Source organism: Mustela erminea, chromosome 5, assembly GCF_009829155.1.
Source record: "Mustela erminea isolate mMusErm1 chromosome 5, mMusErm1.Pri, whole genome shotgun sequence".
NCBI lineage: Eukaryota > Metazoa > Chordata > Mammalia > Carnivora > Mustelidae > Mustela > Mustela erminea.
Window position 1 is genome coordinate 104720444 of NC_045618.1, and position 19701 is coordinate 104740144.

A 19701-nucleotide genomic window follows, 5' to 3' on the forward strand; every position below is an offset into this window, starting at 1 on the left:
AAAAAAATCCACACAGATTAAGACAACCTAAAAAATATCCAAACCAATCCTGTACTATTTTTATAATATTTTCAATATAAAATTATGGAAGAGTAGTCTTCTATAACACTAAAGTGGTCTCCTAACTGATTATTAACTTGTGATTCCCAGAACTATTGGCAAACCGTTTTTAAAATATGGGGAGAAACAATGAATTTTAGAACACTGAAAAAAATTAAATTAAAAAAATTATAAAAAAAAATAAAATGTGGGGAGCATATTTCAACCTTGTATGTGCGGCAATTCATAGATACTCACAGTTTCCCTCTTGTTGACTTGCTAGCTTGTTTGCTTCCTTCCATCTGTCCTCCTTTCCTTTTTAAATGTCCCTTTCCCCTGCTCTCAAAATGTGATACATAATAGAAAGTTTATTACTATTATTTCATTACAGAAAGTTTAGAAAACCCAGGTAAGCGAAGGTAAGAAAATTAAAATTACTATAATTCCAATGTATAGAGATAACCACGGTTGTTAACCCGTTAACATTTTTGTCTGTGTCCTTTCAATATTTTTATTTTTAAAAATGAGATCATAATGTGCACACTGTTTTATTAGCCCACTCATTTTCATTTTTTACTGTATTTTGAAAATATTTTCCTGCCACCAATTATTTTTATATAACCTTTTGTTGGTTCTCACAACTGATTTTAAATATTGTTTTTTAATGTCCGACTGAAACCTTTATGGCTACTTTTTCTTTTTGATTGGGGAAGGTAGCAAGAAGCTCAGTTACAAAGACAGCTTCACCAACGTCTGTGGGCTTTTATGGTATTCTGCTTTGCTGCAGGCCCGAAGACTCACTGCCTATTCTTTTCAGCCTACCTTGTGATCTCATTTGAGATTGGCAGTATATTTTGCCTTAATAAATCCCACATGAGGGGCGCCTGGGTGGCTCAGTGGGTTAACCCTCTGCCTTTGGCTCAGGTCATGATCTCAGGGTCCTGGCATCGAGCCCCACATGGGGCTCTCTGCTCAACAAGGAGCCTGCTTCCCCCCTCTCTCTCTCTTGCCTGCCTCTCTGCCTACTTGTGATCTCTCTCTCTCTGTGTCAAATAAATAAATAAAATATTTTTTAAAAATAAAAAATTAAAAATAAATCCCACTGAACTCCGGAGAACTCTCAAGAGTACTGCTAGACTATCCATCCAACTTTTATTAGTCGCACATAAAACTCATCTATTGGGGATCAGAAAAGCCTCCTTTATATTGAAGAAATAGCAGTTAGGTGATATGCCTAGAAAAAAGCCTTGACAAAAGTGATGAGCACTCACACTATTTGTTCGAACATTATTTGTTCGAACCAAATCAGAATGTAGGTTGGAGGCATAATCCTAGCACTCTCTGACTGAGTGAGAGAATGTCTAGTCTTTAATTGTTTCAGGTGGACAGGAGAGTTGAGAAAAGCAACTCATAATTAACTTACTAGAAAATCCTTCAAAATGATGGGACCTAATCATCTCTCCTCTTCCAGTCAAGCAAATTAAATTCTTCCCCCATGCATATCTCTAAGTTGCAATCCTGTACAAGGAAATTATGGAATCTAACCCTAGGCAGTGACCATGTTTTAGAGCTTACATTTAAGCAACAGATCTCCAAGAATTAATTTTGAGACTGACTTCATTCCTTTTGAAGAATGGTTTGAAATGGGCCTCATGCTGGAATCAATTTTTCAAGTGTGTTTGAAAATGAGTAAGAATATCTTCTCATAGTAGATGAGTCTCCATTAGTAAAATACACATTGTGTGGTTTCCATAATTATGGCATCACATTTTCTCCAGTAAAATTGCCAGCAGGGAGAAGAAAGTTCTTTGAGATAGTGTATAGAGTCATTATTTTTTTAAAAATTGGAGACTGCTAGAGCTATTTCAGAACTCAGATAACACTTGGGAAACGCTTATTAGTTAATGGAAGAATTTAGTTTAATTATAGGAAAAAAATACATTTCTTATGGCTTAAACATTTTTGAACCAAATAATATAGAAAAGAAGGAAGCCTTTTTTTTTTTTTTTTTTTTTTTTTTTTTTTTTGAGGAAGAGAGAGCTCATGCCTACACACAGTGGGGAGGAAGGGCAGAAGGAGAGGGAGAGAGAGAACCTCAAGCAGGCTGTATTCCAGCATGGAGCCTGAGGCAGGGCTCGATCTCACAACCCTGAGATCATGACCGGAGCCAGAATCAGGAGTTGGACGCTTAACTGACTGAGCTACCCAGGTGCCCCTGGACAACAAGGAAGCCTTTTAAAGAAGAAGAATGATTGGAGATCACCGCTCTTGTTGTTGTTTTTTTTTCTTTAATGATTGGATCTCCAGAAAATTATTTGCATTAATTTTGTTTTCTTTCTTTCTTTTCATTTTCTATTTATTTATTTATTTATTTATTTATTTATTTTAGAGGAGGAGAGTTGGCGGGATGGAGGGGCAGAGAGAGAGGGAGAGTGAGAATCCCAAGCAAGCTTAATCTATGACCCTAATATCATGACCTGAGCCAAAATCAAGAGATGAATGCTCAACCAGCTAAGCCACCTGGGCACCCTGCATTAATTTTCTTTTCACTTGCTAAATCACAGGAGGCCATGTCTACACTGTTGACCGAAGTTCAAAAATTCATTTCACATGACTTCTTACCAAACCAATTGGGGATCCAGATTGGTTTATTATTATTATTATATTGGTTTATTATTATATTATTATAATTGGTATATTATTATTATTATATTGGTTTATTATTATTATTATTCTACTATATTATCAATATAGCATACCAGTATTACAAATACAGAAGAATTACTTGCTCTAGTCCTATCCCAAATATTATAAATTGGTAACCAAATATTATAATTACAAAACATCTTAGAACCATTTAACTCTTTCTTATGGTACTTTTTCTCCCAAATTTGAAAGAAGACAAAATAATTTAACATCTGCCTCCAGCCCTCAAAACTATTCAGTGCAAACAAACAAACAAAAAAACAAACAAAAAACTACTCAGTGCATAATCAGATGTATTTTACAAAGAATGTTGTATTTGAAACTTCATTTTCTACCCATAATAAATTAGATTGTCTTTTACAGTTCTCAAGTAACAAGTATGAGGACCCAACTCTCACTCAACATTCAAGGCCTCGCAGTTTGGGCAAATATATGTTTAGCAAAAAAGTAAGTAATATAATTTATTTTCCTGTTCTTTTTCCCATATTCATTAATTCAATTCATATTTCAATATGCCCTTGAAGAACATTGCCAGTATTATTTTATATTCCAAATAAATGACTTGAATAATTTCTGTTACAGCAAATATATATTACCTTCTTCCTGGTTTATTTTTCTGATAATAAATTAATGATTTTGGAAGATTGAGCAGTAGATTACAATCTAAGTAACCAACTCATTTGGTATCTTAAACTTCTGGTTTGATCCCATACTGTGCCTATAGCCACTCATTATTGTTGCATTGCAAAAGAAGTAAACAACTATTTGAATTCCTCTGAAGAAGAAAGTAACCTCTGATGATAAAAGGAAACCTAAAAAATAACAGCACTCTTAACCTCCATTATTTTTGTCCATTTACTTTCTAACATGAGTGTTTTATGTAAATTTGTATATGTACACACATCTGTATTTCTGTTTCCTTGACACTTAACATTATATTGTGAGCATTTGCCCTTATGGTAAAAAGACTTAAGGTCATTTAAATGTCTGTATAAAATTCCCTTCTCCAACCTAAGAGAATTAACTTAAGTGTTTTTCTATTTGGGAATCTTCAGATTGCTTCCACTTCTAATATAAGTAATGTTAAAGCATTTTTTAAAAAATATTTTATTTATTTATTTGACAGAGATCACAAGCAGGCAGAGAGGCAGGCAGAGAGAGAGGGGGAAGCAGGCTCCCCACTGAGCAGGGAGCCCGATGCGGGGCTTGATCCCAGGACCCTGAGATCATGACCTGAGCTGAAGGCAGAGGTTTAACCCACTGAGCCACCCAGGCGCCCCTATGTTAAAGCATTTTTATAGTTTAATCTTTATCCACATTTCTGGTTTTGCCTAAAGATTTATGCCCACATGTCAAATTACTGTGTCAGTGAGTGTGATTTTTTTTTTTTTTAAGATTTTATTTATTTGAGAAAGGATGCAAGAGGGAGGGGGGAAGGAGCAAAGGAAGAGAGAGAAGCAGACTCCTCGCTGAGCGGGGAACCTGATGTGGGGCTCGATCCCAGGACCCTGAGATCATGACCTGAGCCAAAGGCAGATGCTTAACTGGCTGAGCCACCCAGGTGCCCCAACTGTGATTATTTTTAAGGCTCTTGATATATGTTATCAAATTAATGTTTCTCAAGGATTGTACTCATATACGTGCTCATTTGGTTGCATCCGTTGCATCCAATACTGAGATTTGCTGTTTTAAAATCGTTATGATTTTGAGGCATGAAATTATTCTTTTGTTTTGCATATGTTTAATTACATTTTTTTTAATTAACATGTGATATATTATTTGTTTCAGGGGTACAGATCTGTTTAATTACATTTTAAATTTAACAAGATTGATCATTTGCATTTCTTCTCTGAACTTGAACTTTGTATGTCTTGCCGCATAGTTCCAAGTGTAGTTGTCTGTAATATGTAAATACAGTGTGTAGTTGATTCCTAGATTTCAGTTATTTATTCCAGCTCAAATTTTTTTAAACTGAGATCTTTCTTTGCAGTTAAGTATGGAAAGTTTTATAGCTCTAATTCTTTCCTGTAGTTTAAAACTATGTAATATTTTTGATGCTCATGCACATAAATAATTTTGGACATATTTAATTTTTTTATAGGGACAGACAAAATCCATCATTGGTATGGCTTTTTACTGGAATGTTTTGCATTTATTCATTGTTCTTTGCTTGGAGAGCGAACTTAGATATATCAAAACCACTTTTCATGGGTGTGGTAAGTTTTACTTAGATAGCTTCTTTGTCCAGAAAGTTGGTGGAGAGTGTACAAATTTATCTTTATGAATCTTGTAGAGGAGCAGCTGATCTCAGAAACAGCTAATTTTTATAGATCTAAAGTCAAATTCTTGAACCAAATAAGACTGAGGCCTTTTTTTAGGGGGGAAAAAATGCAGCAATTAGTTAACACAATAGTTAGGTAGAAAAATAAAGGTAATGTAGTTTTAAGTTAGTTATTTTATGTGTGTGCTTGCAGTTATAAGTACTCCTAAAGATCTCCTGGAATTTAAAAAAAAAAAAAACAAACAAAAGCAAAAACAAAAAAAAAACAGCAAAGAAAGAAAGGTTGTAGCTGGGGGCTCTTACGCACACACTCCCATGGTTTTTACCTCATTGGTCTCAGTGCTGTGCAAAAGAGCCACCACGTTTCTGTCTTCCCCGGCTGCCATTTCTGAGATTGGAGTAATTCTCCTCTTTGTAGCAGAAACTATGAATGGAGACAGCTCCTTTTCAGTGACTCAAGCCAACTCTTTTCTATGTGTGTGTTCAAGAGGCCTCGTAAATAATACCCTTCTTGATCATCTGAGTTCTGAGTCAGTTGAGAAACGAGATAAACCCGGACAACTACAACGAGCAAATCCCCTTTATACTGGGAACGCTGAGATGGGAGAAGGTAGTTTCTATCTGTGAGCAGGGGCCTTCCTCTTACTGCATTCCAGAATGGACGGACTTAACCCTGCCAACCCTACCGCCCTGCCCTGTCACAGGCGCCCCTCACCTGCCCGGCGGGGGCCACACGGAAAGGGGCTGTCCTGGACACGTGTGTCCTGTGGGCAGATCACTTCCCAGAGGAAGAGTGGGGGGGTAAAGGGCAGGGCCATGCAGGCCCACTCCCAGCTGGCAGACTCCCCTTCAGCTCAGTGCTTACAGTCTCACAGGGAAAAGTGAGGGCTCTCCTACTAGGGGCGCTTCCCCACTTGGGAGGAGACCTCAGAAGTAAAGCAAAAAAAAGCCTTTCTCCATCTCCTCCACTTCTCAAGTGCCAGGAGTTCAAGGTGCATGCCATAGAATTGAAATATGGCATGGATATGTGGATCCAAAAAAGGGAGCTTCGTGTGTCCAACTGGAAAGGAGAAATGCTTGAAAATTGGAAAATAAAGCGACAAGGAATTGCACTGGGGAAGTCCGCAAACAAGACCCGAGTGACCGCGGGCATAAGCAGCTCGGGGTACATAGTGTATTTGTTAAATCCACAATACCTGGCCGATTGCCGTAACCAGTCAGCCAGATGTCCTGTCTGCATGTCTCTGGCAGGTGGAGAGGTTCTGGATGCAGAGCAACGCGGTGGTGGCCGTCCTCGCGGGCCTGGGTTTGGCGGCGCTGGCTTCCGAGAGTAACCGAGTACTGAATGTCAGGGCGCTTCAGTGTCTGGAGTGGCTTTCAGCAGCTCTTTTTATAATTTACCAAATATATTCTAATTTCAGGTAACACGTGCTTATTTTTATGGAAGGAGCACTCAAGCAAGAGACACATAGATATTTAGAGTCTTGGGCTTTATTTCCATTTCACCTCTTCCAGTTTTCAGAGCAAGACAGCTGAGTCTAAAGGCAGTGCTGCTTAAACTTTTGAACAGAATCTCAGCATGCCTGCTGTGTGGTGTCAGGGCACTGCAAACAAGGGCTTGGGTGGGTCATGTAACTAGTCGTACATTTTCCTCTGAGGAACCCTAGAGATGCTTGGTAGGATCTGGAGGATATAATAAAAGTCCATGATCTAAAATATCACTAAGATGGAGAGTAAAGACATTTGGGCCTTTTTTATGTCCTAAAATAAGTCTCTTTTATGCTTCGAAGATTTCATCTTTTGAGTAACACCCGGTCCTTATCTAGTTCACTCTGTAGGAGTGAATGTTAATTATTTTGAAATAAATTTCTTAAAGTTTCTTAGCTCTTAGGCATTCAGAGATAGATATATATAGATATACATATATATCTCTATATATTCAAAATCTGTTGAATAACATTGGCAGTGAATATCTCAGTCTGGTATAAAACATATCCAAATTTTAGATCAAAGTTCATTCATTTCCAGCAGTATTTTAGTAAACATTACAACAGTGGAAGATGCCACTGGAGTTTCATTGTAGTGAGATTTGATTGGTATTTTATTTTTTTTTAATTTTTATTATTTTTTAAAGATTTTATTTATTTATTTGACAGAGATCACAAGTAGGGAGAGAGGCAGACAGAGAGAGAGGAGGAAGGAGGGCTCACTCCCAGGACCCTGGGATCATGACCTGAGCCGAAGGCAGAGGCTTTAACACACTGAGCCACCCAGGCGCCCCTTGATTGGCATTTTAAAAGCTTCAGTTTCCCCCTGCCTTTTTTTTTTTTTTTTAAAGATTTATTTATTTATTTATTTGAGGGAGAGAGAGAGAGCACAAGCGGGAGGAGGGGCAGAGGGAGAAGGAGAGAGAAAATTCCAAGCAGACTCTGCTCTCAATGGGGAGCCTGATGCAGGGGCTTGGTCTCATGGCCTTGAGGTCATGACCTGAGCAGAAACCAAGATTCAGGTACTTAACCTACTGAGCCACCTAGGCGCTTGAATTTCCACTTTCAACTTAACTTTAAAAATTGTTGTTCTTTAAATAAAATTAAAAAAAAAATTGATGTTCTTTATAATACCAGGGTAGAGCCAGTGTTAGGACTCCTGCGTCACTAGGAGGTCTGGTAGAGAGGGGATGCATGTCCCGGATACAGTTCCGTAGCTTGCTCAACAAGGGCTTACAAAGCCCGCTGTGTTTCCCAAGTTTGTTTTGTCCCAGTCTTTTCCTGACTTGGGTCTTTAGGGCAACTCAGGTTCAACACCACGGCTACTAGCACAAGCTAGGCAGTTTTATTTTGTTTTAATTCTTGCATTTGTCCCAGGGGTATGGAATAGATAGCAACTTTGCTAGCGGGCAAAATGGGAACCATCACCCTGCAAAGCAGAGAATCACAGCGGGGAGCGGTTGCATCAACTACAAAGGCAAGGGTGAATATTTTGTTTCTAGCAGTGTTCATTTGCTACGTGATGCTAGCCCAGTGATTTAACTTTAGGCTGTGTTTCTTAGAACCATTACATGTGACACACTTGATAATAACAGGAAGGACAATGCTTATTCCATTTTTTTGATGCTTTTGCTCTCTGGTTGTCTTTTTCTTTTTTTGTGGGAAGCCCTCAGAATTCACTCCAGTTCTCTTTGAAGTTACAATGTCCACTCTATCACTGAAAGGAGTTATACTGCTGTTGTTGGCAGTAGCAAAAAATGCCTGGAGAACAATTCCACCAACTATTCCTTCCCTTCCTTCTCATTAAACTTCTTCTCAAATGTCTAGAAGGGAGAGAGGACCACAGGGAGCCTGTGGCTTGGGGAAGTGATGGAAAGGATCAAGTTTGCATGCAAGAGAGTTAAACCAATACTACACAAAGTTATGCTGGAAACTGCCATATTTCCTTTTGCATTTCTGAAAATTTCTTTGGTCTAACTGGAATTGACTTGAAATTACCTTAATTCTAAGTGAAATCAGAAGCCTTGCTTCTTTTTAGTGAAAAAGACTTAGTCTTGAGCACTAACCAATTCCCTTTTTGTAGAAATGATTATAAATCCCAGCAGTAAAGCAATACACTAATTTTTATTTAGTTGCACAATTAGTTCCTTCTCTTTTTCTTTCAGATGACAGCATTCTTTTTTTCAAATATATGCATCTTCTTAGAAGACATATATTAGACTACTTTGAAACACTACATGGAGAGTGTGTGATGGGAAAGGAATGTAGCAGGAAATACACCCGCTCTTGTACAAACTGTAGCAGTGTGTTGCTATTTTAATGTTTCATTATCCTTTTATTTAGCATTTGTGACCAAAGGACCAACTACGTGATTGATAAATTTGCAAAGAACCTTCTAGCCTCTATGCCCCGTGACGCAATTATCTTACTCCGAGGAGATTTGCCAGGGAATTCTCTCCGTTACATGCATTACTGTGAGGGACTGAGACCAGATATTTCACTAGTGGATCAGGAAGTAAGTATATAAAGAAGATACTTAGAATATAGTAACAGTAGTCACTTTAAAACAAGTATTTTTTAAACTAATTTTTAATGGTAGATGGGTATAGTTTTCACAATTACTCTTAAGTAGAATATATATCATGTTCTTTTGTTTACTTTAACTAATAGTATAAGCATATGAATTGCTTCCTTCTCATCTAAACTGAATGTTTTAAGAATTGATGTTTTTTGTGTTAGAATCAAATAATAATTAGGTCTCTAGTTCACATGACAGACCATGAAAGTACTGTATTGTAAATTTACTTTTTCATTTTATTTTATTTTATTTTATTTCTTTTCAGTGTTCCAGCATTTATTGTTTATGCACCACACCCAGTGCTCCATGCAATACGTGCCCTCCATAATACCCACCACCAGGCTCACCCAGCCCCTCACCCCTTCCCCTCCAAAACCCTCAGTTTGTCTCTCAAGAGTCCACAGTCTCTCCGATTTATCCCAATTCACTTCTCCTCTCCATCTCCCAGTGTCCTCTGTGTTATTCTTTATGCTCCACAAGTAAGTGAAACCATATGATAATTGACTTTCTCTGCTTGACTTTTTTCACTCAGCATAATCTCCAGTCCCGTCCATTTTGATAGAAAAGTTGGGTATTCATCCTTTCTGATGGAGGCATAATACTCCATTGTATATATGGACCTTATCTTCTTTATCCGTTCATCTGCTGAAGGGCACCTTGGTTCTTTCCACAGTAAATTTATTTTTAAATAGTTCTTTGATTGGGATGACTGGGTGGCTCAGTTGTTGGGTGTCTGCCTTCCGCTCAGGTCATGATCCCAGGGTCCTGAGATCAAGCCCCGCCTCCCTCTCCCACTCCCCCTGCTTGTGTTCCCTCTCTAGCTGTCTCTCTCTTTGTCAAATAAATAAATAAAATTTAAAAAAAAATAGTTCTTTGACATTCAGCCAAACCAGCCATTCAAATTAACACTGCCTACTGGTCCCAGGATTAAAATACATTAGGTTGAATATAAAATAAGTTATACTGCAGGGACGCCTGGGTAGCTCACTGGGTTAAGCCACTGTCTTCGGCTCAGGTCATGATCCCAGGGTCCTGGGATCGAGTCCCACATGAGCTCCTTGATCGGCAGGGAGCCCGCTTCTCTTTCCGCCTCTGCCTGCCTCTCTGCCTGCTTGTATGCTCTCTCTCTCTCTCTCCTTCTCTCTGACAAATAAATAAATTAAATATTTTAAAAAATAAAATAAGTTATACTGCAGATGAGTAAACATTTCACTCAAAATAGAAATAATTAACCACAGTTCTGCTATAGGATTTGTGTGTAAACTTTTGGCCTTATGACAGAAATACATTTGGAGAGGACTTGTGAAGATTTTCAAGTCTATTAAAACAGTCTTCTGGAACTGAAGAAATGTATTTAAGCTTTATATAAGATTTATAATTTAAACTGCAAATACCTAAAAGGGAATAAATCTATCTCTGGTGTTTTTAGACCAGTCATCAGGGAAAGAGAAATTCCTCATCTTGATACTAATCTTAATACTATGATTAGTTTGATTGAGCAAATTATTAGGCATAGTATTTATTAAATTTTATTGAATGAATGAATAATTTGAACTTTTTGAAGAAAACTGTATAAACAGACTTGCAAATGTAGGGAAATTTGCACATTACACATTTTTGTAAGCAGTTTGCATTTATATCATCTACGCAAGTTGATTAATTTGATCTTCAGTGTAGATTCTGACAAAAGCTAGGCTGTTAGTTTATAATATGGTATCCCACCATGATTTTAAGTACTTAAAATCAGGATGGCAGCAACCATCGTTGAGAAGCCTGGATTTCAAAGTTAATTAGACCTAAATTCAAGTCCTCATTCTGTCACTTCCAGGATGTGTGACACGGGGCTAATGATTTTTTTTTCCTCTCAGCGCTTCTGTTTCCTGATCTATAAAATGGAAATGATCATCATATAAGTTAGGATGCTTTTGGATGCAAGAAACAAAATACCTGAGAGTAGCTTAAACTATGCAGTTTTTAATCTCACATAAGAAGCAGTCTGAAGATAGGAGGTTTTAGGATGAATAATATAAGCAGTTCAGTGATGTCAGCGTCCTGGGGCCACTTCTCTCCATCCATCTTGAACCGATGAGTGCTGGTTCCAAACATCACGTCCTAAAATGGAGCAAAGTGCCTCTCCCTCCTTTCCCCTCCCCTCCCTTCCTCTCCCTCTCTATCCTTCTCTCTCTCCCCCCACACCTTCCTCTCTCTCTGCTGAGAATAGCATGTGCCCCAGAAGCCCCTAGCAGACCTTCCCTCGGGTCCCCCTAACCAGTAGTGGGTCATATGCCCATTCTTAAACTACTCTCTAGCCGAGGAGAAAGACTAGACCCAAGCATTTAGCTTCACTTGGATAACCTGATCCAAGTCAGGATTGTGTGAGGGAGAAGAGGGTTTTAGCTGTTGAGTGGGCAGTCAGTGGTGTCTAATGTAATTATTCTCACACAATAAGGTTGCCTTGAGAATTATATGAGAACTATTGAGGTCAAAGCATGTAGAAAGTATAGAATTAATGTTAGTATCCCCAAGAACTGAAACTGTTGGGTAATAAAATCTAATTCAATAAATATATTTTGAGGGGCGCCTGGGAGGCTCAGTGGGTTAAGCCTCTGCCTTCAGCTCCAGGTCATGATCTCAGGGGCCTGGGATCCAGCCCTGCATCAGGCTCTCTGCTCAGCGGGGAACCTGCTTCCCCCCAACTCTCTCTCTGCCTGCCTCTCTGCCTGCTTGTGATCTCTACCAAATAAATAAATAAAATCTTTAAAAAATAAAATAAAATAAATATATTTTGAGTTTTTATAACATATACCTAGATTAAAAGTAATTTGTCATTTCTAGTTAACTTACTTGTATAAAGCAAGTAAAACATAAACATAGTTGTTCAAAAGAGGATATCTAAACTATAACAAAGCTTTGAAAGTATAAATAGTCTTTTCTTTAAAAAAAAGTAAATCTGTACATATAAAAGTATAGATAAGTATAGAATTAAGAGAAAGTGATTTTTCCTGATATCAATGATTTATTTCAATCAAAAGAACATATGGAGGGTCACCTGGGTGGCTCAGTTGGTTAAGCGTCTGCCTTCGGCTCAGGTCATGATCCCAGGGTTCTGGGATCGAGCCCTGTGTTGGGCTCCCTGCTCATGGGGAGCCTGCTTCTCCCTCTCCCACTCTCCTTGCTTGTGTTCCCTTTTTCACTGTATCTCTCTCTGTCAAATAAATAAATAAAATCCCCAAAGAACATGTGATGATATGTAGTCAGTTTGGATGTACTAGTAATGTCACATAATTTAGCCAAAAGGGGTTTTGTCTTTGAGGTCTAGATGATCATGCACTGAGCATCTCAAGGGCAGGGATTTTATCTTCTTCACTGTAGGTGAGCAATACTTGTTTCTTGAGTACATGCATGAATGAAAGAATAATGACACATCTGGTCTGGCCACCCTAAACATTTCATTTCAGCAAATAGAATTTGAGAACCAGTCAGTGCCAGGCCCTGTGCTAGGTGCAGAGACGCAGAGCTGAAGACAGTCCCTTCCCTCTAGAATCTCACAGGTGAGCGAGGAGTAGGGTCAGAGCTGTGACAGAGGTAGGTGCAAAGTGCTGTAGGAGCAATCATTCTGCTGTGGAACCTCTGTGCATCACAGAGGAAGTGGTACTTGAGTTTGGCCTGAAAGTTGGGTACACATCCTCTAGCTAGGAGAATGGGGTAAGATCATTCTGGGTAGTCCGACAGATGCACAGAGGTGAGATCAAACCAGGTGCTTATGTTACCAATAATAGTCACAGCTTAAGAAATGAAATCCAAGGTTTAAGTCATTAGAGGAGAAGTCAGTGCCACATATGTGAGTTGTGGTATTAATGTTTAATGAGTGTATCTGTATCTTCGAACTTTTCCATTATACTTTATAAACTTGATTCTTTTTTAACAAGTATATCAAAAATATGACATCATTTGTTATTTTCCGATAGATGATGACTTATGAGTGGTATTTACCCAAGATGGCGAAGCATTTACCAGGTGTCAACTTTCCTGGAGACCGGTGGAATCCTGTGGAAGGAGTATTACCTAGTGGAATGGTCACGTTTAATCTTTATCATTTTCTTGAAATAAATAAACAGTAAGCATTCTTTTCATATAATAGCTTTTCTAAAATCTTAAGCTTTCCTAAAATTGTTTATGTAGCAGCTGTGCCTCATCCAAAAGACCAATTTTCTACACCTATTTTCCTGTCACCGGTGAGATTAGCTTTGTAATTAAATTGAATATCTGTGCATAAATGAGGCCAGGCAGAAATAAATGTTATTGTTCTGGGTAAAGGAAAAATAAAGACAGATTAACAAGAATAGCAAATAAGATCTTAGTACAATTCAGAGAAATTGGAGATGTGCCTGTCTACTTGAAATCATTGCAGGTGGATCGCAAGCAATTATAGCTTCCCCTGATCAACACCGTGGCCCCCTTTTAAGTGTAAAGCAAATGTTTTCCAGGAATAATCACTATATAAAAATAACCTAAGGATTTTTCTTTTCTTATAAAAGATAAGGCATTTTTGTAAATAAGAAAAACACCTACAGTTATGCTGGCTGAGATAACATAAGAGAATTGTGAATTCTATACTTAAGAATATAAAATTATTCATAGTTAAGGTCAAGAATGAATAACTCCTTCAGTGGTACAGTGTTGAACATTTTTCCTAGCCACAAAGTGCTTGGGATTGTCCAGGGTGTGAAGAAGACTTGTTGGGTAGTTTCTGTTCTCTTATCAAGGGAACTTGAGAAATTATCTCTAAATTCCCAAGTTAAATTATCCCTTACTAAGAATATGATATGTGATGTTCAGAGCCTGAGTTTACTGTGGCTCATGAAGCAGTAAGTAATTGGTATCAATGTGTTATGAGAGTAACATTTAATTGTTCTATTTTGGAATGAAATACCAAGAGCCATTAACATCCATAAAGAGGAATTTTTCGGGATGAATTTTATTTACTGCAACCCCACAAACTTTTATTGAATCTGCTATGTTCCAGCTCATGTTAGGCCTTGGCAGTAAAGTGAGATGAGTTCCAGATTCAAAGAGACCACAGTCTAGTTGCATCTATACATGGGTATGCATGTAACTGTCAGTAATATAATGGGATACACTCTACACCGGCCAGGCTTTGTGTTTACTGAATGGGTGGTTTAACTGGGAGATGGATGAAGAAGCAATTAATTCTGCCTGGTGGCATTCCTTCCGCATTTACTTAATAAGCACTGAGTGGCCAAGATGCCCCTACAACTGTACAGGCTACGGACGCTTGGGCACGGCCCCTGCTCTTGCGGGCTTTCAGGGAGGGTTTCGGGCTGTGCGTGAGGTCTGAAGCAGATAAATTACACGGACAGGTGGAAAGCATGTAGTGTTGGTATGGACAAAATGTTGGGGACTTAAAGACAAACTAGGAGTTTGCCAAGCAGGCGGGAGAAGGCGGATTCAAGGGAAGTGCTTGTGTAAAGTCCTGGAAAGGGCTGGCTGAGCTCTAGGGAAAGTGGGGGTGGCCCAGTAAGTGTGGAGCACAGGGCTTAGACGGCTAGGTGAAGGGATGAGTGTAGAGGGAGGGTGGGGTCCAGGTGGTCAAGGGTGTTACCCCATAGCCATGGATGAGGCCTGGCCTCGTTATGGAAATGCTGTATGCTCCTTGGAAACTCTAAAAAATACAGACCGGTAAGTGTTAAGAGCAGTAACCTCTGTCTTTAAGACAGATGTCGTAGTCTTAACATCTTGGTAAACTTTTTGGAATTCGATTCAGTTTTACCATCAATTATGTTCACACAAACATGTACCATTCTCACACAGTCATAGTGTACTAGCTGGGATCAAATTTAGTTGACTGTTCAGTTTCTTTTCACCTGGTATCATGTCAGACACATTTCCCCATCATTTCTTGACTGTTTAATATTCTTAAATAGATGCACGATAACTTAACAAGTATTCTGTTTTTGGACACTTTTGTTGTTTCTGGACTTTGGCTATTATAATGTAACACGGTGATGAACTTTCTGGGCCATCAATTTTTGTTAGTATTTTTGACTAACCAGGGCCTCATGATTAATGGTGCATATTGGTAACATTTTAAAATAAAATTTTTACTTTAAAAAGTAGCATTGTTCATTATAGAAGAAGAAATTATTTTTTAGGGGCGCCTGGGTGGCTCGGTTGGCTGGGCAGCTGCCTTCGGCTCAGGGTCGTGATCCTGGAGTCCCGGGATCAGGTTCCGCATCGGGCTCCCAGCTCCATGGGTAGTCTGCTTCTTCCCTCTGACTTTCTCCTCTCTCATGCTCTTTCTCACTGTCTCTCTCTCAAATAAATGAATAAAATCTTTAAGAAAAAAAAGTATTTTTTTTAACTAGAAAAAACTTCTATCACTCAGAAATACAAATAAATCAAAAATGCATGTTTTCTACAAAGTTGAAAGCATAATGCAGAAGAATCCTTTTTTAATAAATATCATAAAACCATTTTTTAAATTAATTTATTTATTTTCAGCATAACAGTATTCATTATTTTTTCACCACACCCAGTGCTCCATGCAATCCATAAAACCATTTTTAATGCTTTTTACACATTCTGAATATTTTTAGTAGGTACATGTACTATATTTTAATAGTAGAGGAATGGAACTATTAGTAGATATTTAACATGGCCTAATTTTTTACTATGGTAAAATTATAGACTATATTAAATGACTGTGTGTATAGTTTTTCTTTGGAGGGGGTGGAAGTTTGAATTTTTAGGATAGATTCTCAGAAATGAAATTACTAAGTCAGAGGACATGAACAATCAAGAGGCACTTGATAGAGACTTTTTCCCCCAAGCATTGCGCCATCAGTATCGTATGAAAGCTCTCTAAATGGGTACTTTTTACAAGGAAGGAAGCTAATATTAAAATTTACTATTTTATTTTATTTTAACATGCAGTAAAATTCTATCCTTTTTTTTTTTTTTAAAGATTTATTTATTTATTTGACACAGAGAGAGAGAGAGATCACAAGTAGGCAGAGAGGCAGAGAGAGAGAGGAAGGGAAGCAGGCTCCCTGCTGAGCAGAGAGCCCGATGTGGGACTCGATCCCAGGACTCTGAGATCATGACCTGAGCCGAAGGCAGCAGCTTAACCCACTTTTTGACGTAGAGTTCTATGAATTTCAACACGTGTGTACACTTGTGTAAACTCCCACAACAGAACAGAGCCATGACCTCAGAAATTCCCGTGTGCTGCTCCTGTGTGGTCACACTGTCCCCAAGGCCTTCACCCCCACCACCATTGGCCTGTTCTCCATTGCTGTCATTCTACCTTTTCCAGAATGTCATGTAATGGATTCATGAAGTATAAACTTTGAACGCTGGCGTATCACATTGAGCATAATGCCTTTGACATCCATCCAAGTTGTGTGTACCAATAGTCTATTCTTTGTCATTGCTGAGTAGTGTTCCACTGTAGAAGTATATCACAGTGTCTTTATCCATTCACTTGTTGAAAGGCATTTGGGCTGTTTGCAGTTTGGGGATAAAGCTGCTATAAACATTCCTGGGCAGGTTTGTGTGTGAATGTGGATGGAATTATTGGATTGTTTCTCTAACTATTGAGTTTTAAGAGCTCTTTCTGTATTCTAGGTATAAATTCTTTGTCAAATAATATGATTCATATAGTTTGTAGCTTGACTTTTTATTCTCTTCGAGGTGTCTTTTGCAGATAAAAGTTTTTTATTTCAAAGAAATCCAATTATCATTTTTTTCTTTTACAGATTATACTTTTCTCTTTTTTTGGATCATGCTTTTTGGTGTCACATCTAAGAACTTGTTGCCTAATGCTGGGTCACAAAGATTTTCTCATGTTTTCTTCTAGGAGTTTAATAGTTTTATTTTACATTTCAGATCAATGATCTACTTTGAGTGACTTTTCATAAGGGGGGGCAGGGGATTGAGACAGGCTTCTTGGGGGTTTTATATTGTTACTTCTTTTTGGCATATAAATGTCAGATTGTCCTCATATTTGCTGAAAATGCCATTGAATGGCATTTACATCTTCTCTGTTTTTACAAAAAAAGAATTCTTCTGGGTTTTTTGTTTTAATTTGATTAGTGTTTTCATAGTATTTTTTTATTTTTAATTATAAAATTAATTAATTTTTAATTATTTTTTGAGATTTTTACTGTGTCTTTTGGTAGATTTTTTTAAGCAGTTGATCTTGGGAATCACGGTATATGTACTGAACTCTTCACAGTCTACTCAGGATTAATATTTTGCTACTTCAGGTGGAATATAGAAAATTTACTGCCATTTAAGTCCCTTTAACCTCCCCACTTTTGGTTGTGTTGTCATGTATCTTATATCAGACCCGTGATAATTTTTGTTTTTAACTGTCATATGTACATTTTCAAATTTAAAAGAAAAAATAGTCCAAGATATTTATGCAGCTATTTACCAGATATGTTGCCTTTCTTTTGATTCTGATTGTCCAGTTGCCCTTTTGTATTATTTCTCTTTCATCAGAAGATATTCCTGTAGCATTTCTTTTAGGACAAGATGGTTAACAGTGAACTCTCTTAGTTTTCCTTTACCTGAAAATGTCTTTACTTTTTCCTCATTTTTGAAAAATTCTGGATATGAAGTTCTGAGTTGTTAGTGGGGGTTTTTTGGTTCCCCCCCTTCCCTCACCAGCATTTCAGAAATGTTATTTTGCATTCTTTTGACCTACATGGTTTCTATTTGAGAAATTCACAGTCATTCAAATTGTTGTTCTCTGTGCAATGTATTGTTTTTCTCTGGCTGCTTTGAAGATTATTTGTCTTCAGTTTTTAGCGGTTTGATTATGGTCTGTTGGCATGGATTTGAGTCTAATCTGTTTGGGGTTCACTGAGCTTCTTAAATCTGTAAGAAGGTGTCTTTCACAAAATTTGAGAGCTTTTTAGACATTCTTTCTTTACTTTCTATGCTTTACATTTTTTCTCTTCTCCATCTGGGATTCTGATGATATGAACATCAGACCACAGATACCTGAGACTCTACATTTTTTTTTTTTAGTCTTATTGCACTTGGTTTAAATTGTATTATTTCTCTTGATCTGTCTTCAAGTGCCCTACCTGCCAGTTCTCACTTTCTCTCTCTTTTTCTCTCTCTTTCTTATCCTCTCTCTCTCTCTCTCTCCAGAAAACATTAAGCCCATCTGGTGAATTTTTAATTTACATCATTGTATTTTTCAGGTCTGTAATTTCCATTTGGTTCCATTTCATATCTTCTATTTCTTTGTTGAGATTTTCTGTTTTTCCATTCATTTCAAGAGTACTTGCCTTTACTTGTTGGTGCATGCTTACAACAGGTGTTTTAAAGGCTTTGACGATTCTAATATCTGTGTCATCTTGGAAATGACATCTATTGATTGCATATTCCAATGTGAGTTGAGATTTTCCTGGTTCTTCGTATGCTAAATAATTTTGGGTTGTATCCTAGACATTTTGAATATTTGGGCCTTATTTAGATCCTAAAGAGAATGTTGATTTTGTTTGTTTAGCAGCAGGTAAATCTCAGGCTGCAAGTTCTGACCTGCCTTTCTGAGACCTGTAGTTCCAGTGTTGGTTCTGTTTTCAATGCATTTGGAGGGCTATCTAAATCCGTCCCTGTGTATGCTGCCCATTACCCAGTCTGGGACCTGGGTGGCCATCTGACCAGTGGCTCATTTCTCAAAGTCTGTTAACAGATCCACACATACAGAGCTCAGAGATAAGCCAGGAGTTCATACACAACTTTATGGGATTGCTGTCTTGACCTCCCTCCTTTCTGTCTTGACCCTGGCCCTTCCCCCACCTTGAAGCCTTCTTTCCAGTTCTCTGGTCAGAAAACTGGGGCTTTAATTTCCCTCTTCTGCCATGCACTTTCTGTGACTGTCTATGTCTGGGACCAGGCTGCCAGAGAACACAGGGAGGTAAAGAGCAGTGAGGGTTTGCTCCCAGCTCTTGCAACCACAGCTCCTCTGATTAGAGAGACATGTTCCTTTCCCTCTAAATTTTGGGAACCAGAAGGGGAAAGATGGCGAACTCACCACAGGTTTGGTGGAACTTAGAATTCTAGTGTCTCCAAATCCTCCCATTCCACACATTCTGTCCACGAAGTCTAGTGTGCAGTGGGAGGGATGGGGAGAGTGTGCTTACTCCGTCTTCCCCAGAACCAGAATTCTTCTCATGTTCGAACACTGTATTTTGTATCAGTTACCTCATTTAATCTTAAATAGCTCTGAAAGGGTTATACCCATTTCACAGATGAGGAGACTAGACACAGGTCGTGAAGTAATGTTCTCCAAATCACAAGGGTCATAAATGGTGGGGAAAAGCCTTAAAATCTATGCCAAAAGTATCTCATTTCAAAGTTCATGAAGTTTTTCCACTTTCAAGTACTTTCTTCTAATATGCTCCCCCACCCCTCACCATACTTAGTAATAGCTACTCAGGCATACACCATGAATTGGAATAGAGCTATTCAGTTATAGTGAGTTTGAACCAAGCTTATTTAAACCATTTCTATTCCTGATTTTTGCAGGATTCAAAGCTCCTCATACTTTATTCAGTTTAACTAATTTTATT

General features: G+C 38.1%; 1 protein-coding gene across 2 annotated transcripts in view; it reads left to right on the forward strand.

Annotated features, from left to right (window-relative positions):
* The window catches only part of TMEM260 (transmembrane protein 260), a 71411-nt gene that overhangs the window by 40025 nt on the left and 11685 nt on the right, over window positions 1-19701 (forward strand). Inside the window, exons 8-12 of one of the 2 annotated variants that reach the window (XM_032344306.1) lie at window positions 3109-3192; window positions 4847-4961; window positions 6278-6447; window positions 8857-9028; window positions 13060-13208. In XM_032344306.1, the coding sequence (XP_032200197.1) occupies window positions 3109-3192; window positions 4847-4961; window positions 6278-6447; window positions 8857-9028; window positions 13060-13208 (690 nt within the window). The remainder of the gene's footprint in view (window positions 1-3108; window positions 3193-4846; window positions 4962-6277; window positions 6448-8856; window positions 9029-13059; window positions 13209-19701) is intronic. The other variant, XM_032344307.1, reaches the window with a different exon arrangement.